At 40.9% G+C, this 21,658-nt stretch overlaps 1 protein-coding gene and 1 long non-coding RNA gene across 2 annotated transcripts; one reads left to right on the plus strand and one right to left on the minus strand.

The window, feature by feature from the left end:
* Positions 1-1,700: 1,700 nt before the first annotated feature.
* On the minus strand, positions 1,701-5,434 carry LOC136354676 (uncharacterized). Its single transcript, XR_010738245.1, has 2 exons — positions 4,848-5,434; positions 1,701-4,530 (listed from the first exon to the last, which is right to left on the minus strand). It is a non-coding gene; the product is annotated as an uncharacterized lncRNA (long non-coding RNA).
* Positions 5,435-18,878: 13,444 nt separating this feature from the next.
* Positions 18,879-21,400, plus strand: LOC4351766 (zinc-finger homeodomain protein 3). The gene is given in 3 exon segments (NM_001423362.1): positions 18,879-19,255; positions 20,032-20,918; positions 20,921-21,400. Coding segments are annotated over 2 exon segments (987 nt in total). The 5' UTR covers positions 18,879-19,255; positions 20,032-20,080; the 3' UTR covers positions 21,070-21,400.
* The last annotated feature ends 258 nt before the right edge of the window (positions 21,401-21,658 follow it).

The raw sequence follows: 21,658 nt of genomic DNA on the forward strand, positions 1-21,658 counted from the left end.
TCAACGATTTCTACGGAAGGCGGTAAGATAATATCTTGGGCAGTTATGTATGTAGGACCTTTGACGCAAATTGATGCGGTTCTAACTCCATAGAGATTACTTCTCAATACAATTTCTTTCAAATTTAGTAAAATTTCTTGTACCGATTCTTCAATACCTGCTATTGTAGAATATTCGTGCGGCACGCTCCCAAATTTTGCATGTGTGATACATGTTCCTTCTGTTTCTCCAAGTAAAGCTCTTCGCAAGGCAATACCAACGGTATCCGCTTGACCTTTTCTAAGCGGAGACAGAATGAAACGACCATAATAGAGACGCTTACTATCTACTCTTGATTCAACACACTTCCACTGTAGTGTTTGAGTGGATCCTGCTACCTCCTCTCGAACCATATAGACTAGTATTATTATTTGATCATTGAATCGTTTATTTCTCTTGAAAGGGGTTTAATTCTTTTACAGACGTCTTTTTTTAGGAGGTCGACACCCATTATGCGGCATAGGTGTTACATCGCGTATACAACTGAATTGTACACCACTTTTAGCAATGGCTCGTAATGCGGCATCTCTTCCACTACCAGCACCCTTTACCATAACTTCTGCTCGTTACAAACCCACTGTACGAATAGCATCTACAGCTGTTCTTTGACCAGCATAGGGTGATGCTTTTCTTGAGCTTTTGAATCCACAAGTACCCGCGGAGGACCAGAAAACCACCCGACCTTGTGGATCTGTAACAGTTATAATATAATAGTATTGTTGAAACTAGCTTGAACATGAATAACTCCTTTTGTTATTCTACGTGCACTCTTCCGTAAACTAAAACGCGCATTCCTACACAAACCAATACGTACTTTCCTACGTGAACCAATTTTTGGTATAGCTTTTGTCATATTTTATTATCTCATAAATATGAGTTAGAAATAACAAAAAGAAAAAAAGATACAAAGATATTCGTTTCAGGGTAAAATATATCCTTTACTTGAATTTTTTTATTTGGAATTTGGACATTTTCGCGGGTACTTTTTTTTTACTTTTTAGAAAGTCAAGTTCTTTTTTCGAAAGATTACCCCTGTCTTTGTTTATGCTTCGGATTGGAACAAATGACTCTAATTTGTCCACGCCTACGAATCAGTCGACATTTTGTACAAATTTTACGAACAATGACTCTAATTTGTCCACGCCTACGAATCAGTCGACATTTTGTACAAATTTTACGAACAGAAGCTCTTATTTTCATATTTCCGTATTCCTTTCTTAAACTATGAATTTACTCTTTTGGAAAAAATAAGTCTCTTTGTTTGAATTTTAGAACTTTGAATTTTTTACCCTAGAAAAAAAAAGAAAAACCTAACCCTTTGAATCTTTGGTATCCTTCAAATCTTCGGTATCCTTCGAGTCTTCGGTACGCTTCGAATCCTTATGGGGAAGTCTATAAATTATACGCCCCTTGCTTGGATCATAACGACTTACTTCAATTTTGACCCTATCCCCCATCAGTATTCGTATAGAACTAGACCGGATCTTTCCTAAAATATAGCCCAGGATGATGGTGTCATTCTCTAGGCGAACACGGAACATTCCGTTGGGTAGGGCTTCCATAACTAAACCCTCGAAAGTAATTTTTGCTTCTCTCGGTTTTTTTTTTCTCTCCTATTTTTCTTTTCTGTCATATTTTTTTCTCCTATTTTTCTTTTTTTATTTGAAAATAAAAAAACGTTGTATTTTTGTTTGAAAAATAGGAAGTTCAAGATAGAATTTGGGTACTATAACTATAGGTGGGGCGATTACCGCTATAGGCGGGGCGATTACCATATATAACATAAGACTTCTCCCCCAATTCTGTTTAGTCGAGCTTCTCGATCTGTCATTATACCTCGAGAAGTAGAAAGAATAGCAATTCCCATTCCGCCCAAAACCTTAGGAATTCCTTGATAGTTGGCATAAATTCGTAAGCCAGGTCGGCTGATACGCTTTAAAAAGGTTCTAGTTCTATATATTCCCTTTCTAGTCTTTCTCTTTTGATGTCGCAAAGTTGAAACCAAGAAATATCTGTTACTTTCCTGATGTTTCCGAACACTTTCAATAAAACCCTCTCGTAGAAGTATTTTAACAATGTCTTCGGTAATATTTGTAGATACTACCCGAACAGTTCCTTTTTTATTCATGTCCGCGTTTCTTATAGAGGTTAGTAAATCAGCAATAGTGTCCTTGCCCATAAGACTCTAATTCTAGGTTCCTCCTAATTTTTCTATAATCAACATGTTCTCTTTTTTCTTTTCGTTTTGGATTCTAAAGCATATACGTGAAACACAATCTACTAATTTTTTATTTGATCTATATCTTGTCTACTAGTATTTATAATACTTCAGGAGCTAATGAAACTATTGTAGTAAAATTCAATTCTCTCAATTCCTCGGCGATCGCGCCAAAAACGCGAGTTCCTTTTGGATTTCCTTTTTGATCAATGATAACCGCTGCATTGTCGTCATAGCGTATTATTATACCGTCTTCGCATTTGAACTCTTTACATGTACGTACAATTACAGCTCGAATTACTTCGGATCTTTCTAGAGGCATTTGGGGCACTGCGTCTTTGATTACAGCAACAATAACATCACCAATACGAGCATATCGCTGATTACTAGCAGCTCCTATGACTCGAATACACATCAATTTTCGAGCTCCACTGTTATCTGCTACATTTAAAAGGGTCTGAGGTTGAATCATATTATTTTGATTTCAATTTGTTATTTCAATGCAAAAGGATGAAAGAAATATTGTCTTTCCAGAAAGAAGAACCTGGTTTTTTATTTTCAATACTACTTTTTTTGGGGGGGTTATATTTCTAACCGAAGAAATTGACTTCGTATGGGCATTTTGCTGGCAGCTATGGAAATAGCTGCTATAGCTACAATTTCGGATACTCCGCCCATTTCATAAAGTATTCGACCTGGTTTAACAACGGCTACCCAATATTCGGGGTAAATCAAGACATGCCTGAGGGACAACATCTGGAAAGAGGTCTGTCATATACATAGAAGCCGATTGATGGAATAGGTGCAGTTTCCATTCACCCCATGTCACGCCCAGAAATTCACTAGTAATTTCCGAACTAATTTGTGCATAAAATCCTCGTCCAAGAATCAGCCGAGGTACACAAACTGACAATTTAATATACAAATCCATCATAATAATAATGTTGCATACTTACAAAAGAAAAGAAAAACAGCAATGGATTAAAGGTCTAGCGATGGCTTCAGCTCCACTCCCACAGGCAGCTCAACTGGGGTATAAGCCAAACGTCTTCTCCTTCTGGATCCTTTCTCTTCAACTAAGGTTGATTGATTATTGCAAGGTGAGCATATGACATACTCAACAAGCCACACAGCAAATATGCAAGTGTACAAGAATACCAAAGGATAGCATAATATAGGCTCATTTGCAAAAGCAGCATTCAGCAAACATTTAAGAGAAGTAAAACAGTAGAGTAACTAATCATCAATTTTAATCAACACTGAACAACACACCCATGCTGCACAGGCCTAACCAACCTGAACAACCATACCCGGCTGTACAGATCTAACTCCAAACCAGGAGCTAAGCAAATTATTACCAGTTATAGCATCAATAATTATTGTGAGAGGTGTGAGACTAATCACGAAAAACATTGCTCAACCAGCCCATGACCGCGGGCACGGCTATTCGAATAGTTTTACTCTGGCCAGAGGTGTACCACTGTACCCACAAGACACAGCCTCAACATCATGTCTACCATGCGCCGCGATACTGGAAAGTACCCGAATAGAGGCTGTGACAATACCCTCTACACAATACAACTCACCACAGCGCACCATTCCTGGATCATAATCACCCTCTCTACAACCAGAGGCAATGGACTCCCCAGCGACCTCCACGGACTTCTCGCCGCTTCTCAGTCTAGCACCCCGTAATGAACCATGCTATACAAAAGATAAAGCCGTTGCCCACGCTGGCTTGTGGTTGGCACGGTTAATGTCTCACAACAGTAGCTCGCGAACCGGTCCTTAATTGTCATGAGCACGACCTTCAAAGCCATGTGCTCACAACCCACCATTGTCAAGTTTCAATTATCAATTAATTATCATAACACGATTAACCATCGTGAGCTACCATTAAATATAATCATAAATAATAATGTAGTATGATTCATCCCATTAATGAGCTAATGTTTCTAAGCATAGCTAAGCAATTATATATATATAGCATTTAGCTGAACCAAACCAATATATAAGGTTCTAGCTAATCAAATTATAACCCATAGGAAAATAAAGTTATCTTCGGCCATTAATTAATTGGGAAAGGCTCACCACCCGATGACATTCGAAAATAATGCATAAGTTAAAATAAAACATTAGCTTTAAACGGGTTCAACATGCTCAAAGGGTTGTTTAGGATCTGTGTAACTTGCCTTGCAATAATCGGTCTTCAATTAGTCTTCTTGAACACTTCCAACGCACTCACGAACCTTCGCAACGATAAAAACGACAAGCTAACACGCAAAACGAAGAAAAAAACTAATAAAAACCAAATAAACAGTACATATAAAGTAAACAAACATGTAGATCATGATTTTAGATGAATTTAGAGACTTGAACGGCCTCATTCCGACTTCATATGAATTAATTATGAATTTTCTAAGATTAATCTGATTTTAAGATTTATTTTTAGAAGGGAAAAGGGCTTTATGACATCATCGATGACGTCATCACCGGCGAGAGGCTCGGGACAACACGGTCACCGGTGATCTAGGTCACGGCGGCGAGAACGGAGGGCACCAACGCGACGAGAACGACGCGGGGAACTCACTGAGGGGCGGCACGACGACGAACGACGACGGGAGACGGCCGGTGACGAGATCGAAGCGGCGACGGGCTCGGCTTGACGGCGTCAGTGGTGCTACGGCAGGCTTCGGCTTCGACCCAGGGGTGGACTGTGTGCGGCTCCTCCTCGCGAACCCGACGTGGCGACGGAAGGCGGCGGCGACGACCACAGCAGCGGCGCGGTGGCGGCGCTACGGGCGACGGCGAGCTCGGGCGAGGGTGGCAAACGAAAGAGGAGAGGGAGGGGACTCTATTTATAGCCATGGGAGAGAGAGATCTATCCAACGACGAGAGAATCGGAGCCGGGATTTTCTAGGGTTTGGTTTGGAGAGTTAAACACGAACCGAGCTCGATTCCGCGTTGATTTCTACGGGATAAAGTCCAATTCTTGGGGGAAAAGATAGAGGAGGATAAGAGGAATATTTCCCCTCAACTAATTCAAGAAACGGCTCAGAGAATCGAGCGAATCGGGCGGAGGAATCGGCAGCGGCACACACGGCTCGGCGGCTCCACGGGCTCTGTCCAAGCTTGAAGACGACACTGTAGCAGGGAAGTGAATTAGACTTTCACTGGGCTTCTTTTTCTCCAGCCCGATTGAAGGAGGGACAATAAATGGACTTCAGAGGAGGAATAAAGCCAGCTGAAAGGAAGGGAGTATGAGCCGAGGACTTAAGGTGAACTTTTCCAGTTTCAGCACGAAAAGGAAAAGGGGATTTTAATTACTTTTCCAATTAAATTAATCACTGAAATGATCTCTGAATTGTTAAAAATACTTCCAATGCTCAAATAATTTCAAGAAAAATCCTGAAAATACTTGGACACCCAAAGTACTTAACAAGATTATAATAAGACCATTTAATGATTAATTTAATATGTGGATAATTACTGAAATGTTCTTTGTATGATTAAAATTAGGAATTGAGCTCCGAAAAATCCGAGAAAATTCCAGAGAGTACAATTAACCATGGAGAATTTAATAAAAATTAAATCCATCCATGCTTTATATTTAGGAAATTTTATTTCCCATATTTAACTTCACTTGTAAATTAATGAACATTTAATATAAATTCTAATATTAATTTATTAAATAATTTATAAATCTTGAAACGAAAATCAGGATGTGACACCCCACCATCTGTCAAATGCTTTGCTCCTGAAGGTTGTCAGCTCTATGTTATCAATGCTGCCTAGAGGGGGTCCTTGGAGATTAAGCAGCCGATCCATCATTAAGATTGATGAAATTTCCTCTCGGCACTGGATCTTATCGTCAAAGAATAAGCCGATTGGGAGTTGGCCCATTCCTAGTTGTCTGGCTGAGCTCATTGGGTGATAAAACTCATAAGAAACCTGGATGTTTCTTCCTTGATGAATGCCAACAGGGAAGATACATGGACTGATTGCAGCTGAGAAGATTTCTCTAGGTTTCTGATATCTTTCATGATTCATATCTTAGAACCTAAAGTCCAATGGATTCTCCAGAAGTGTTGAATCTTCGTAGAGGAACCAAACTCGAATGTCTTTTTGGAAACCGTCATAAAAACTGCAGAACCAGTCCTTGAGCAGCTCGGCCGATAGCTTTGCTCCTGCATCGGCTGGCGTGGAGGCATATTCTCCGTAAGATGTGCATCTACGATGAGTGCGTTCTTCTCCATCATCATCTACAATCGGTTCCAGTCTTGGGAATTCGGTTTCTGTTATAGATGGCCGATTGCAATAGCCACCATGGTCCACCTACTCCGACTACCGAGCCGACGGCCAGCTTAGCCGATGTATTGTGTAGCTTTTGGTACAAATAGCCGAGGAGGATTTTGCCAAAAGGAAATTGTCTCTTTGTCTCCAAGGCTTCGGCTACGAACTGCCAGTTGGTTGTAGGGCCACAGCTTGATCCACAAAAGAGGAATTTTTCTAGCCACATTAGCAGAAAAGCTACATGTTCTCAAGGAGTGACAGAACCTTGGCCCATATATGCTGCTACATAGCCTAACCAGCCGCCTATGCTCTTGGTCCTGAAGTCATATTAGTTCTTTGTGTTCAAGCTCATAGGGTTAGCCGATGAGGTGACGTCCAGACCCGTAATCATTATGATATCTATGAGAGTTGGAGTCATCGGCCCTTGATTGAACAAGAAGGCATTGATGGTGTTGGACCAAAAATAGGAGGCAGCTGCCATTAGGGGCTCGTCTTTAGCTGAGTTGGCTATGGTGAGATCAAGTGCTTGGCCGATTCCGATTTCATCCCAATGAACTCTTTTGCTAGCCGACATGCACTTAAACCATGTGATCCAACTTTTCTCGGGTGAGGTTTTCTCGAGAGATGGCCAGGATTTGAAAGTGTTTCTCCAGTGACCTAAATCTGGGTTGGTTAGTCTGAAAGGAATCCTATTGGTTTCACCAATAACGAACTCAGTGGGATCAGGGTTGCCAACTGGGCCAAGAAAGTAGTAATTTTCGTGCGACAGGTTGGGAATTGCAACTAGGTTGGAAAGATGCTGCAAATCCAAAAGAACCAAGAAGGGGAAAACAAGATGAGGTGTTGGAAGATCGGTCTGATGCTGAGAAAGGGGATCTAGCCGATGGGAACTTACCTCAGCGTACTTAGCTAACGGCGCGGCAGACGGGCTGGCGAAAGAAGACATCGTCGCGGGTAGAGATCTGGCCGGAGATGAAGTCGCCTGGGGACCACCTTGTGCGTCGGAGAATTCGCCGGAGAAGAAGAGGACAAGGTTGGCTTCGGCGGTGAAAACGAAAGTAACGGGATAAAGATTTTTCACGGCAGCGGTTAGTATTTAAAGCACTGAGGATAACGGTCGGAAAACGGCGGAGTGCGAAACTTGCTCGGAATCGATATGCGGCAAATCCGAAACATTACCGAATATTCCGGACTTGGGGGGCATGTGTTAACGACCAAATTTGGTAATATCAGTATCAGAGATGAAGATTAGATTGAAGCGGGGTCGAAGATGAAGATTGTCGTGGAAACAGAGTAAGAATCGGCTGAAGTCCGGATCGGCTACGATTGGATTGGCTGAGTTGGAGTCAGACGTGGTTAGGTGATGCAGCCGATTCCAACAATACGACTTGGTGTACGACATCGGGTTGGGTTGAGGTGCTTCAAGATGATTGCCACGCATGGATAGAGTCCTGGGAAGACAATTGTATCTATTAATTAGGACATTTTATGTAATTTCCTTAGAGATATGCTTAGGCAAAAGTCTGCCGTAAAGACTTGTGGTATCTTAGAGTTTGTTAGAGATAATAGTCGTGTCCGGTATAGACATATCTTGTAATTCTCGGGTATAAATAGACCCCGAGCCCTATGTAATTACACATACACGTTCAATACAATTTCGGCGCATCGCCACCTTTTTGCTTTAGTTTTATTTCGGTGAGTTCTTGCTTTCGGATTGAGCTGCATCGGTTTCGATCTTCAACAAGAGGTAAAACTTGTTATGATGGCTTGTGTTATCGGGATTAGTGCTTCCATCTTTATCATACTCTAATCTTGTTTACGTAATTCGTCGAGTTATCATATATCGTACATAATCTCTGGCAATATTACTATCTAACCTACAATCGGCTAACATCTGTTAGTAGAGGGCAGCCGATTAGATTAGATTTTGATGTTGATTTAGATTATATAAGATATCCACCACTCTATGAAACTTTCAGCGGCTTGATTGTCTAGATATTGTTCTTCTTTTCATACTTAATGTTGCATCAGTTGAGTTTGATCTATTAAGTCGTGCTTAGAATATCAATCTCTAGCCTGCCTTCTGGTTACCGATTAGGGTAGTATCGGAGTTTCAGCCGATCTTACCTGATTTAACCATATTCGCTCTATATGCTTCAGTGACATGTTAAATCCGTCCTTTATGTCAAGATCTTATTGCATTTAAGTATATTAAGCTTGTGTTTGATATATTATACTTGTTTTAATATCCTGATATAGAGTAGTATCGGAGTATTAGCTGATACATGCTAGATCTATATGATCGGCTGTGCTATAAACATAAATAGTCCTGTTATTAATATATATTTTGATCCAAGTGATTTATATTGTCTCGGCATGGCGACCGATCTATCCCAATCACTTGATTTAAATATATATCGATATAAGAGCTATATATTGGTAATATCTACAGCTGATCGAGTAGGTTTAGTTCTTTATTATCTATTTATAGTCGCCGATCGATTCACATATGACAACGGCTCAAAGATAAATGATATGTCATCGGCGCTTAGCCGATCGGCTATCATTTATAGATTTAACCGCGATCTCTTTGTTTCTATTTCTTGTTGATTGCAGGATCAAATCAACTGGCACGCTAACACACCCGAAGGTGAGCTTTGGACCTGCACTGGAGTTAAGCAGATCTCCCAGGCCTCGTGTTTTACGTCAACACCATCTGGCCCGCATCCCCTCCCGGCCGCGTCGCCTGAGTCGCCGCGCTCGGATGGAGCCGTTCCGTGCGAAGCTGGAGCTCTCCATGCCGAACTGTCGTGTCTGCCGAAGCACCTGGAAACCGGGTTCGCGCCACTGCTGTCACGCTCGTCCGCGCCGTGCGCAACACCGCTGTCGTTACAGGGTCGGAGGCCGCCATTCCGCGGGCTAGCGGCCTCCACGCGGCTCCCCTTCGTGGCCCCGTGCTGCTCCACTGGCTCCGTTGGCTCCACGACCGGTTGCGCAGGGCTCCACAGTCTCCGACGGCCCACGCGCGGCTCAGTCGCCTACGCGCGGCTCCGTCGATTTGGCCACGGCTCTACCCTGCTCCGCCTGCTCCGCCGCCTCCCCCAACTCCAGGCGCCTCCGCCAAGCTTGCCTCTGCTGCTTTCCATCCATCTCCGGTCCGCCGCCGCCGGCGGCGGCTCCCGCCCGCCGCTGCCGCCGTCCCACGCTTGTGGCTCACCGAAGGGAAGAAAAAGAGAGGGGGGAGGATGATTTATGTGGGCCCCACATGTCAGTGGGTCCCGCATGTCATTCTCTGTGTGAATAATAAATGAATAATTTTTTAAAATTCTAGTGCCACCTAAGCGCCATGTCAATGCCACGTGTAAAGGAGACCCGGTCAATACCGCCACGTAGGCGCCACGTCAGCAAAACCGCCATCCAAAACCGCCCAGGGAGTCAAATTGTACCGGTTTTAAGAGTTTAGGGGTGAAGATATCTGGTTTTGTGGTTTAGGGTTACAGATTAGATTTCGATCACTTTTAAGGGTCACAGAGTGAACTTATTCCTAGTCCTGTGAGAAATAAGAGGCCTTTGGGCCCTGAAAAATAAGTGGTGTTGGGCCCATTTTGGGGCAAATCAACTTCTGGGTCCAAATGGTGTGAAAAAAGGATTTTGGGCTAATTTTTGGTACAGGTACTGAGTGTTATTTACTTTTTTTTCCTGTTATCATGTTGGGGCTATATGAGAATATATATTGTGTAGACAACAAAAGGAATTTGGGTAGTAAAATGGAATATGCAAATGTGCTATTGTATTGTCATGTAAAAACTCCCCCACTACAAAGGTGGTCCTTGAAAAACTGTGGAGGAATTTCTTAGTAATCTGAAATCATAATTCAAATTCATATATTGAATGGGTGGAAAGGAGATGAGGGTTCACGACAAATGATGAAATGGGTCAAGTATTCTTTTCTTTATTTTATTTTACAAAAAGGCAGGATATATTAGATAAGAAAATATAAGAAACCCCCCCCCCAACCAACCTTTTTAAGAAAATATAAGAAAATCGATCTGATGGAGAGAATTACTCTATTTCTCTGATGCAGTAATCCACCATCATAATGTCAATTCAGATATTTAATTGGAGTTCGAAGAAAAGGGGGGGGGAAATAGTACTAGGGCCTTCTCTAAGATAAATTATTGACGCGAATTATTTACTTTATTATAGATCTAAATTAAATATTTTTGAAAATAAACCTAACAAATAACTTAAACAAGTGGTCTAAGCAGTATAAGAATATAATTAGAGGCGTGGAGCAAATATTATACTCATGTTTTCCTCTTGGGTAATCAAATAAAAACATACTCCCCTCCATTCCATAGTATAAGTCACAACTACTTTTTAAAGTTGTTTTATAATATAAGACGTGCATACATGCATGTTATTAACTAGCACATATTTTCAACTAAAATATTATTATTTAAATCATCCACCATCAATATATCTAATATTATTAGGTGCCTATATTCTATTTATTAGAATAATCTAAACTATGAGGTAATAATAATTATTGATTGTTGGATTAAGAGTGATTATGCCTTGTATTTTTGAACGGAGAGAGTAAGAAAGTCATCAAGTGTTAATAATGCAATAAATACATGTACAGCACAGAATGCAACTAGTACGAAGAATGGAACAGTTGCAAATTAACCTTTTGCACATGAGACAACACTTTGAAGGCAAAGTACACTTAGGTTTGTTAATTGGCTCAACTAACCAAATCTAACTAAAGCTAATGCTAAAGTACACCCCTTTGGGAACTAAACTGGAAGAGATGCCCCAAAATATTAATTGCACTTGGAAGACGGTGTTAAGGTATCTTTGTTTAGAGAGAGAGAGTGGTGTGTGTTAAGGTATCTTTAAGCCAAGGAAACAGAGATCAGATAGAATTAACACAAAGTCTCCTGTTACCTCCCTTGCAAGTAACATGCCCATAACTAACCACTTCCAGCCACACTTATATGTTAAAATACACACAAACATGAAACAACATGATAATTTATACTCCCTCCATTTCCAAATAACTAACACCGAGCAATATTCTTTTTTAAACCTTAATCACTCGTTTTTTTTTAAAAAAAAATTACAAATACTAAAAATGGTGCAATGTTATTAAAGTGTATTGCGTAATTTGCGTCTAAATGTAACCACGAAACTTGTGTTCATCATAGTATACAAGATGATAAAAAAAGGAGTAATTTGTATGGATGGAGGGGGGTGTTTGATTTGTGGTTATTTTCATGCCACATCAAATGTGTTGAAAATTTTTGCACATAAGTTTATATTACCTTTTATTTTTCCCTACTTGTCGATCAACATGGTGTACTTTTAGCGCTACACTTTTTATCCAAAAACAGGAATATAAGGCGTCTTTTTCTTGTCAAATGTGTCAATGAAACAAACATGCCAAAAACATACCTTCATGGTGAGACGACTGATACTGACCGGTAAACTTAACCTTCGGTTGCAAACACAAATTCACATAAAACAAAAACGTTTTATTTTATTTTCTACAAAAAAAAGTGAAATAAACCGTGAAAGCAACACGATGATTCAAAATTAAACTCTATTTGTTTTCAGTGACAAAACTCTAGAAACTCTGAAAATTGAAAAGGAAAAAAGAGGAGGGGAAGCAATAGAAAGAAAGAGATGCATATGGATTGGGACAGGGCAACTTATTGGATGGGTTTATGCATATACTCCCTTGAGAGTTTTATGAAATACTTGTCTCTGTAGTGATCACCATGGTCCCCAAGGTTAGCCATACGGTCCCAAGAATCGGATGCACGGCAACCACATTAATGTTGTGATTACCAACGTTTTCGAGAGGTCATTTTCAAGTTGTTACGATCGCAAGATTTTGAAGGTTAAGAAGAGATAAACATTGGGGATTATCAGGATCAACAGTGAGTGTACAGCCACCCATTACTGGATGCCGTTTGGATAATGAGGTTTATAAATTGAATTCCGGCCATATGCTTGAAGCTTCATTATGCCTAGAAAATTGGAAGATTAAATTCAGGTTATTATGTGGGGCAAGCTAGCTAGGTAGGTTTAGTTTGAAAGTGGATTGTTGTTGCGGATTATCTATTTGATTGTAGGGGTGAATTTTTTTAAAATAAACTTATTAAACGCTTTAAAACAAGTGGTCTAAGCAACGCAGTACAAGAAAGGCTTTTTTTTCAGAAAATACATTTTTCGAAGCATGAAGCAAATATTCAGTTTTAATAATCTGATGAATAATAAGTTTGTTCTAGTCCCTACATGAATACTCATTATTAAACCTCAAAGGATGCATATACCTCAATGAGTTATGGAGAATTTAAGTTTGGAACTTTTGGTCAAAGTACTTATATTTTATAATTTTCTTCTTTTTGGTATATTCGGAAAAAATTTAGAATTATATTCGAAAGACTTATATTTTGAAATCCAATTGGAAAGGAAGAGGGTAGGGATCCACGAATCAGTCTTCCAAAAAAAAAAAAAGAACAACCGCGCCACAAAAACCACAACCTGTCCAGCCTTCTTGGCTTGATTTAGGAAACATTGGCTCCTAGTTCAGAGTGAGAATGACCCAAAGTGAACAAAGCCATGACCTACAATGTTGAGAGAAAATGACATGATCTGCACCACAGCTAACACTGATCACTGTTCATCACCCTTGATGCAGGTAAAATCTCCAACATGTGGTGGGGTTACATCCATGCATGGACACCTACAACTCACACTTCAGAAAAACAGCAAAGAAAAACCCAGATCTCCACACACAACACAACATGCTTACTTGCCTATGATGTGAGACGACACATCAATCCAATTGGAGGGACAGAAAGCAGTCAAACCAAGATGTGCATCATATCCATGCCATTCTGCAAGACAAGAATAGTCTTGAAAAAAAAATGCTGCAAGAACAAACCAAAGCTTAGGCCCTGTTTAGTTTCCTGTCAAAATTTTCACCCTATCACATCGAATGTTTGGACATATACATGGAGTATTAAATATAAATGAAAAAATAACTAATTACACAAATTGTGTGCAAATTGCGAGACGAATCTTTTAAGCCTAATTGCTCCATGATTTGACAATATGGTGCTACAGTAAACATTTGCTAATGTTGGATTAATTAGGTTTAATAAATTCGTCTCGCAGTTTACAGGCGGATTCTGTAATTTGTTTTATTATTAGTCTACGTTTAATAATTTAAATGTATGTCCGTATATCCGATGTGATACGCTGAAACTTTACACCCTTTGATCTAAACACAGCCTTAGCTTGAATCTCTCTCTCTTTCTTTCTCTCATCAGTTTGCATGCATCGATCGATCAGAGAGAGCAGCTGGGGCACACCTGATTAGGTGGTCCAGAGGGGGGGGGGGGGGAGGTTGCAATTTAATCCGGTCCATCGATCCATCCAAAGGGGGGCAAGTTTTTGTCCATCATGATCAGGCGCGAATTCCGAGGCAAACAGGGAAGCGTCTGATGATGGGTAGCCATCAAGCTTAACAGGATGAGAGGTTTGTGTGTTGTGGTGCCAATGGGAGTACTAGGATGGTTTTTTTTCTTGGTCCATTCTGAGAGGGAAAACAACTAGATATTGTGGAAATGTTTTATTTGCAAGTAAAGGGAGGTTAATTTGGTGATGCATTTCCTTGGTGTTAATAAGAAAGGATTTTCTTAGTGAACATCCAATATAAATATAATTGATTGTAGTTTCGGTAAGAAGCTGGACTTCCTAACCTCGCTGAAATCATCAAATTGTAATATTCGTGGATGTTAGGATTGTGAATTCTGTTAAACAACTAACAGAGTTACATCTAGCTAGGTTACAAGTATTAAAAAAAAATACATATTTGGTACGACGCTGGGTTACATACAACCGCACACACGCACGTACCCGAGAGTACTGAGAGTACTTGATTTTATTGATGGCATTGAATGTGTAAAGCCAACAAAAACCTGTGGTCAGTTGAATTGTGCAGGGAGCTTGCTTGCTTGCTTGATCCTGGTCCTCACTTGCAGGGCTGGAGATTGGGCATGAAGTCGGGTGAGATCCATGAGTAATGACTTTCATGCACCAGTGAGCTGCTAGCTAGCTGCAGCCATGGATCCATCATGGTCCAAATACTAATGTCCAGATGAACCAACTCGAGTCCTTAAATCCCTACTTCCTCCTATTTCATTTCAAATATAAATTGTTTTGGTCTTACGCAAGGAAATTTTTAAAAAAGGTGAAATAACTAAAATTGTATTTCATTTATATTAAATTTAAAAAATAGTCATTTTTCACTAGGGAGATATCATTCATTTTGGGCTCGGTTTGGTTTTTTTTTTTATCTACGACTGATAAGCCACACAGAAAATAAACTAAGTAACAAAAATAATTTATGAGAAAAAAAACCTTATATAAATGCTCGTGTTTTTAGTGGTATAGTGATTTAAAAGTCAATATAAAAACCAAAATTTAATTTTTTTTTTTACTAATAAAACATTAAGCAAATTTGCAAGGCTAACCAGAGAAACAAATGATAGTATGTCTGAAAGCTTTAAAAGGACTTATGTTTACAATAAGATTGAAAATACCATGACCACTTATATTTTAAGTACATTTGGAAGGAAGGATTATTTTTTTTTCTCGAACGCGCAAAAGAATTGCACGTCAATATATTAGGAAAAAAGAATATTTTTTACACAACGCATTAAGCCAGACCGACTCATGCTAAGAGAGGAGGGAAACAAAAGACCAAGGAAAAAAGACTCGGAAAGTATGACTCCAACCAGCGGAAAGGGGGCAGAGCCCATTACTCTCCCAATAAAACCCCAAAATTAGCAATGCCAGCTAACGACCAAAGATGGCCCTATGAGAGGATGGACTGAAGGACCTCCGAGACTGGAGATAACGCAGAGTCGAAAACCCTGGAGTTCCGTTCCTTCCACAGTTGCCAGGAGACCAAGAGGATCAAAGAATCGAAGCCGGGACGGAGATGCTTAGACAAGCAAACCCTGGACAAAGGCCACCAATCCTAGAGGAAGGAAGGATTATCGCATAGCTAAATACAGCTGGTGACAGGGTACACACATACGTACGTATATGTGTACTGTATAGCGGTCCTTACACCTCCAAAATTCATTTGTAATGTCGACCGACCAAGATGCAAATCATATGACACGCCCGTACGGTCTTGTCTAGTGATCATCTGCACTTCTGCAAATGGCATCTTAGCTTATTATCTTCCTTGTCAATTTGTGCTGTTTCTTTTTTTGCGAAATTAATTTGAGAAAAATTATCAAAGAATGAACTTTATATATGTCTTGTGCCTTGTATGCTTAGGCCTGTTTGCAACCCCAGAATTTCGCATGAATTAAATTCCTCTGTTTTAAATGGGGGCTTAATTTTAGAGCTACCACTACCAGTAGCAAGGATTGATCGGAACTTGGGAGATGTCAAAATTTGCAATACACAATATGGCACATCTAGATACCTTCTCAAGAATTAGAAAGTTTCTGGAGTAGCTAATACTATGATACTATCTAACGGAGTAAAAACAATATTTAATTCATGTAAAAAATATTTAATTATTTTGTACATATATTCAGAAAATAAAACTAGAAATGTTTCGCACAATATATTATATATTAATCATTATATTTTCTATCAATTGCTCTCATTTTCCCATCTTTTACTGGCTGCTATATTCTCCACGACTATCTATCGAATGAAATTTCAAGATAAAGAAAAGAACACCGAGACGAAAAGTAGGGCGGCAAAAGGAGATTGTATTGGGATGAGATTTTAGTCAAGAATAAAGCTTGCAGCCAGGTATTCAAGAATAAAGTGATGTGGATATGCAAAGACCAGTGAGGATGAAAAACAAAAAGAAGAAGTTGAAGGACTACAAATAATTGCAACCCAAAATCCAATGGGAAGAAAAGGGGAGAGCAAAAGAAGCTTAGATCTGTTCATCTTTAGCAATCTTTTTCCTTCCCCTTGAGAGAGAAAGACTGTAGGGTAATCCAGCCTTCTAACATCAATACCGAACATTCTTGCCGATCCAGAGGACATTCATCTGAAAGAAAGATAAAGGAAGGTACTAATGTACCTTAAAGATCATTCCTTGTGCACTTTGCATATTCATCAGAACAAAAAGCGATCAACATCTTTATCTCCCTCTAAGGGAGAATCTAATTCCAACAATGACAACTATGTTACCAATGCGATGATCAAATGCTCATGGTCAGATGGATGCATTCCAGATTACTCCCTTCAGTAAAAAATAAGTGATCTTCCCTAGAAAGAAAATCTAGGATGAATGAAATTAAATTATTTTATATTAACAAGTAATATTTTTTTCTAGAATTTTCATTTATATAAAATTTTAAAAATAAATGTTTATTGAAAAAAAATCACATCTACTTGTTTGACAGAAATCGACGAGAGTTTATTACAAATTTCAATGATTTTCTATAATTTCACGACATATAGAATTTTCAGTGACAGAGCTAGTAATGTCATGGAGCCTGAGTAGGACGCTCAACAAATGGCCATGGGTATTTGTCAGAGACTGATGAACACATGGTACCTACAGTGCTCTGGTTTGTTGATGAGATCTAGCAGCTCTGGTCACTGAGCCTAAAGTTCGATCCATCAGTGGTATACAACCACCAGCTCGGCCCGATGATGGTATAGTTGTAATGAGATTAGGTCTCCTGAATTCCTGAACAAAAACCATAGTTCTTTTGAAATATTATTTTCAGAGAAAATTTCAGAAAACTACTGCTACTTTGAAAAAAACCAAGATTATGCCGCAATATCATAAAATTATAGATTTAGCATAGAATTTATTATAAAAATACATAATTTAAAAGTTCTGTAATTGAAATAGTGCTAGGAACTTTCCTCTAAATTTATTGCCGGATCTATAGTTATGCGATAATTCGTCTTAAATCTATATACAACTTCATGATAGGTTCAATGCTAAGTTTGTAATTCTGCAAAATCTTAGCTTAAACCTTCAATTCTGTTAATTTTATCTGTAGTTGTATGAAATATACGCTTACTTCCGGTCTCTGCGTGTAACCACAATATTGAAGATTGTCCTTGGAAAAGAAATTGCAACTGTCCTTGTAAACACTGCCCCACAGCACAACAAAAAATGTGCCATTTATTCCCCACAAGAGCCTCAAAGGAACTTAAGGAAGGGAAGCCGATTTTCTTTACAGGCAGAAGAATGTTGTGCAGTGAGCAGACAGCGGTAGACACCAAACATCTCCCATCAGAGAAAAAAGGGCAAACAAAGCTTACAAATATAGGATCCCAAACAAAGCTAGGGTTTAAGTGGGCCTAAGGCTAATGAGCTTCTCTCTGCAGAAGTATCCCCCCCATTGCATGGGAAGTTGTAGCTGATAATTCCACAAATCATGTGCAAATTTCCAAATGATAAGATCTCTGAGGTGACAAGGATATATGTGGTGCAAAATTATTGGACAGGTTTGTGATGATATGGTTTAGTTAATTCTGGTGAGGCTGGGGAACTGTGCCATTTCAGCTTCTAATTGGGTTTACATTGATTAGGAGCAGAGGTTGTTCAGCCATGGGGTGGTAGTGAACTACTCCTGTTTATGTAAAGCCCATGCTGGTTAATACTATATGATTGTATTTTTTTTCTGTAAAGATACTATATTTTGCATGAGAAGGTAGAATGGGGAAACTTGTAAACAAATGTCATATCAATCAAGCAAATGTTTTCTTCAAAAATAAATTGACTTTAATATCCCCATGATGGAACATGATGCCATCTATTTCAGCTAACTAAAGACTAAAATATTTTGGTCACTAAATCCTTTTTTCAATACTAAATATGCATAACAAAATAGTTTCTGAATGCATACAAAACAAAACAAAACAAAAAATAAATGCTTAAACTCGTTTTCTGCCCAATCCCTTTCTCCCACTCCCTCTCAAATAAAAAGAAAGAATGGAAAGAAAATAATGAAACAAAAACAACAAGTCATTATGAAATTTATTTAGGCTGTGTTTAGTTTCAAATTTTTTCTTTAAACTTCCAACTTTTCCATCGTATCAAAACTTTCCTACACATACAAACTTTCAACTTTTCCGTCACATCGTTTTAATTTCAATCAAACCTCCAATTTTTGACGTGAACTAAACACACATTTAAAAGAAAACTTAAAAATAATCCTGGTGGGGACATGGTGGACATGCTCAGCTCCTGTAGCTCTGCCCTCCCTCCATCTAGTACATCTCCTGACACAATGGATTCCTGATAGTGCAAGCAAAGCAAGCACCAGAAGCTAGTAGTATTTTTATTTTTATTTTTCTCTTGCCTCACCTCCATTTCTCCTTGTCATTAGATACACCACAAGACAACAAGCTTCTTCTTCACCTCACCTCTCATCTCATCATCCCCCCCCCCCCCCAAGCTCATAGCTCTCCTCCTCCTACTCCTCTCACAATCTCTTTGTTTTCTTGTAATTCCAACCACTTTGCAGGGCTTGTGCTTGTGCCCTTGCTAGTTGCTTCTCATTGCTGCAATGGTGGAAGGAGAGAACATTTGAGCTTTCTCACTCACTCATCACCATGGCCTTGCTCCCTCTTTGCCCTCCTGATTAGCTTAGTTCTTGAGAGACACACACACACAAACACTGCAAGGTTTGTTTTCTTATCAGTTACTACTGCTTTTGTGGTCTCTTATTCTTCTTATTATTATTTGGATTTGTTTTCTTTTGTTCCATCTTGTTTGTTCCTCCACTGTTTCCAACCAGTGCAGGAACACCACCTGTTGTCCATCAATTGGTGTCCCTCCCACAGCAAAAAGGAACATACCTAGACTACTGCTAGACAGTCTAGGAGGTTTCTTGTTTTCTCACTAATTTTGATTATTAGTTTGAGTTGTTGTTTTTTTTTGTGTGTATTTATGCTAGTAGAAGTCTAGAGGAGCTAGGAGGGGTTCAAGCTCAAAGGCTTGTCCATGCATATGTTAGGCTACAAGTTGATATTGCTAAGAACAAATTAAGCAAAGCATCCCTTGCTTCTAGTAGTAGTAGTACTAGTGATTAAATTCTTGTGCATGGTGATTGATTGGTGAGTAGCCCAAGGAGAAAAATAAGTTTATTTTTTTCTTTTTAGGCTTTGGACCAGAATAAGACCTCCATCTTGGAGGTTGCAACTGGTTTATTATCTTTGTTTGTCAAGATCCCAAGAACATCTCCATGACTAATCCTCTTCTCTCTTTTTGTTGTCTTTATGTTTGTATGTTTGTCTCCTTTTTGAGACTCCCAATGAGCAATGGATTCTTGCAATCTTGATTGGTTTATAGTAGTACTTGGATAGTTTTGCAAATTAAGCTCAGCTCCCATGGCGCCATGGCGGCATTCGTCTATTTCGTCTTGCTCTTGCTGATTCTTGCTGTGTGTCCGCCATTGCAGCAAGCTCGGGTAGCTTCTGGAAGCTTCTGCTGTGTGTCCGCCATTGCAAATGGATCTTTCTGGGGCGCAGGGCGAGCTGCCGTTGCCAATGCACGCCGCGGCGTCGCCGTACCTCGGCTTGCACCATGACCACCACCACCATCATGGCGGCGGCGGCGGCGGTGGAGGGATGAATGGGCGGCACATGTCGCCGCCGACGCCACCGGCGGCGGCGGAGGAGTCGAAGGCGGTGGTGGTGGTGTCGTCGTCGGCGACGGCGGCGGCGAGGTACAGGGAGTGCCTCAAGAACCACGCGGCGGCCATCGGCGGCAGCGCCACGGACGGGTGCGGCGAGTTCATGCCCGGCGGCGAGGAAGGCTCGCTCGACGCGCTCCGCTGCTCCGCCTGCGGCTGCCACCGCAACTTCCACCGCAAGGAGCTCGACGCCGCCGCCGCCCCGCCGCTCCACCACCACCACCACCAACTGCTCGGCGTCGGCGCGCACCCCCGCGGCCACGGCCACCACCACCACCACCTCCTGGTGGCGGCGCTGCCGCCGCCGACGCGGATGGTGATGCCGCTGAGCGCCATGCACACGTCGGAGTCGGACGACGCCGCGGCGCGCCCCGGCGGCGGCGCGGCGGCGAGGAAGCGGTTCCGGACCAAGTTCACGGCGGAGCAGAAGGCGCGGATGCTGGGGTTCGCCGAGGAGGTCGGGTGGCGGCTGCAGAAGCTGGAGGACGCCGTCGTGCAGCGCTTCTGCCAGGAGGTCGGCGTCAAGCGCCGCGTCCTCAAGGTCTGGATGCACAACAACAAGCACACCCTCGCCCGCCGCCACCTCCACCCCTCCCCCGCCGCCGCCGCCGGAGACGACGACGACGACGGCGCGCCGCCGCCGCACCCCGACCCCGGCGGCGCGAGCTCGCCGCCGCCGCCGCACCACCTCCGGCTCCAGTAACCCAACACATCAAGAAATCCGTTGACAACAAAAGCCTCATTTCTAGCTTAGCTGCATTGCATTGCATTGCTCTACTACTGTTCCATCAAATTGATGCTTAATCCTCTCTCTCTCTTGTTTAATTAATTAATCCATGTTTTATTTTTCTCTTGATTTCTCTAACTTGTTGTCTAGTGTTAATTAGTGAGCTGATTGGTGATCATGTGAGTGATGTCAAATTTGTGGGAGGGGGGTGAAACTGAAATCACCTGTCCATGCACATCCATGACTTGTAGCTTTCACTCCCCACTGTTCATGATATGATATGATGTGGTCTTCAGTTCCAAGTAGTAGCTAACTACTAGATGATCAGCACAGCTATCCACAGTGATCACTGAAGCAAGTACAATATCGTGTGAGTGATCAGCAGCTAATAATTCCAATTTGTGTGTCTCCTTGTTCTTGTTGTTAGTTAGCATCATCAGCCTCTGATACCTCTGACCAGATTAGCTATAGCTAGCAAGCAAGCAAGAATGGTCTAATCAATAATGGATGGCATAACACAAATGATTGATGAAGTGTATGTGTGTTTTTGACAAACTGGCTCAATTATTCTTTTGATGGGGGGGGGGGGCATGTAGGAGAGGAGAGGAGATGTGTGGGTGTGCAGGGAGGCAGGGAAGCATGTGGCAAGGGAGGGGTGATCCAAAT

The sequence above is a fragment of the Oryza sativa genome, chromosome 12 (genome assembly GCF_034140825.1).
Source record: "Oryza sativa Japonica Group chromosome 12, ASM3414082v1".
NCBI lineage: Eukaryota > Viridiplantae > Streptophyta > Magnoliopsida > Poales > Poaceae > Oryza > Oryza sativa.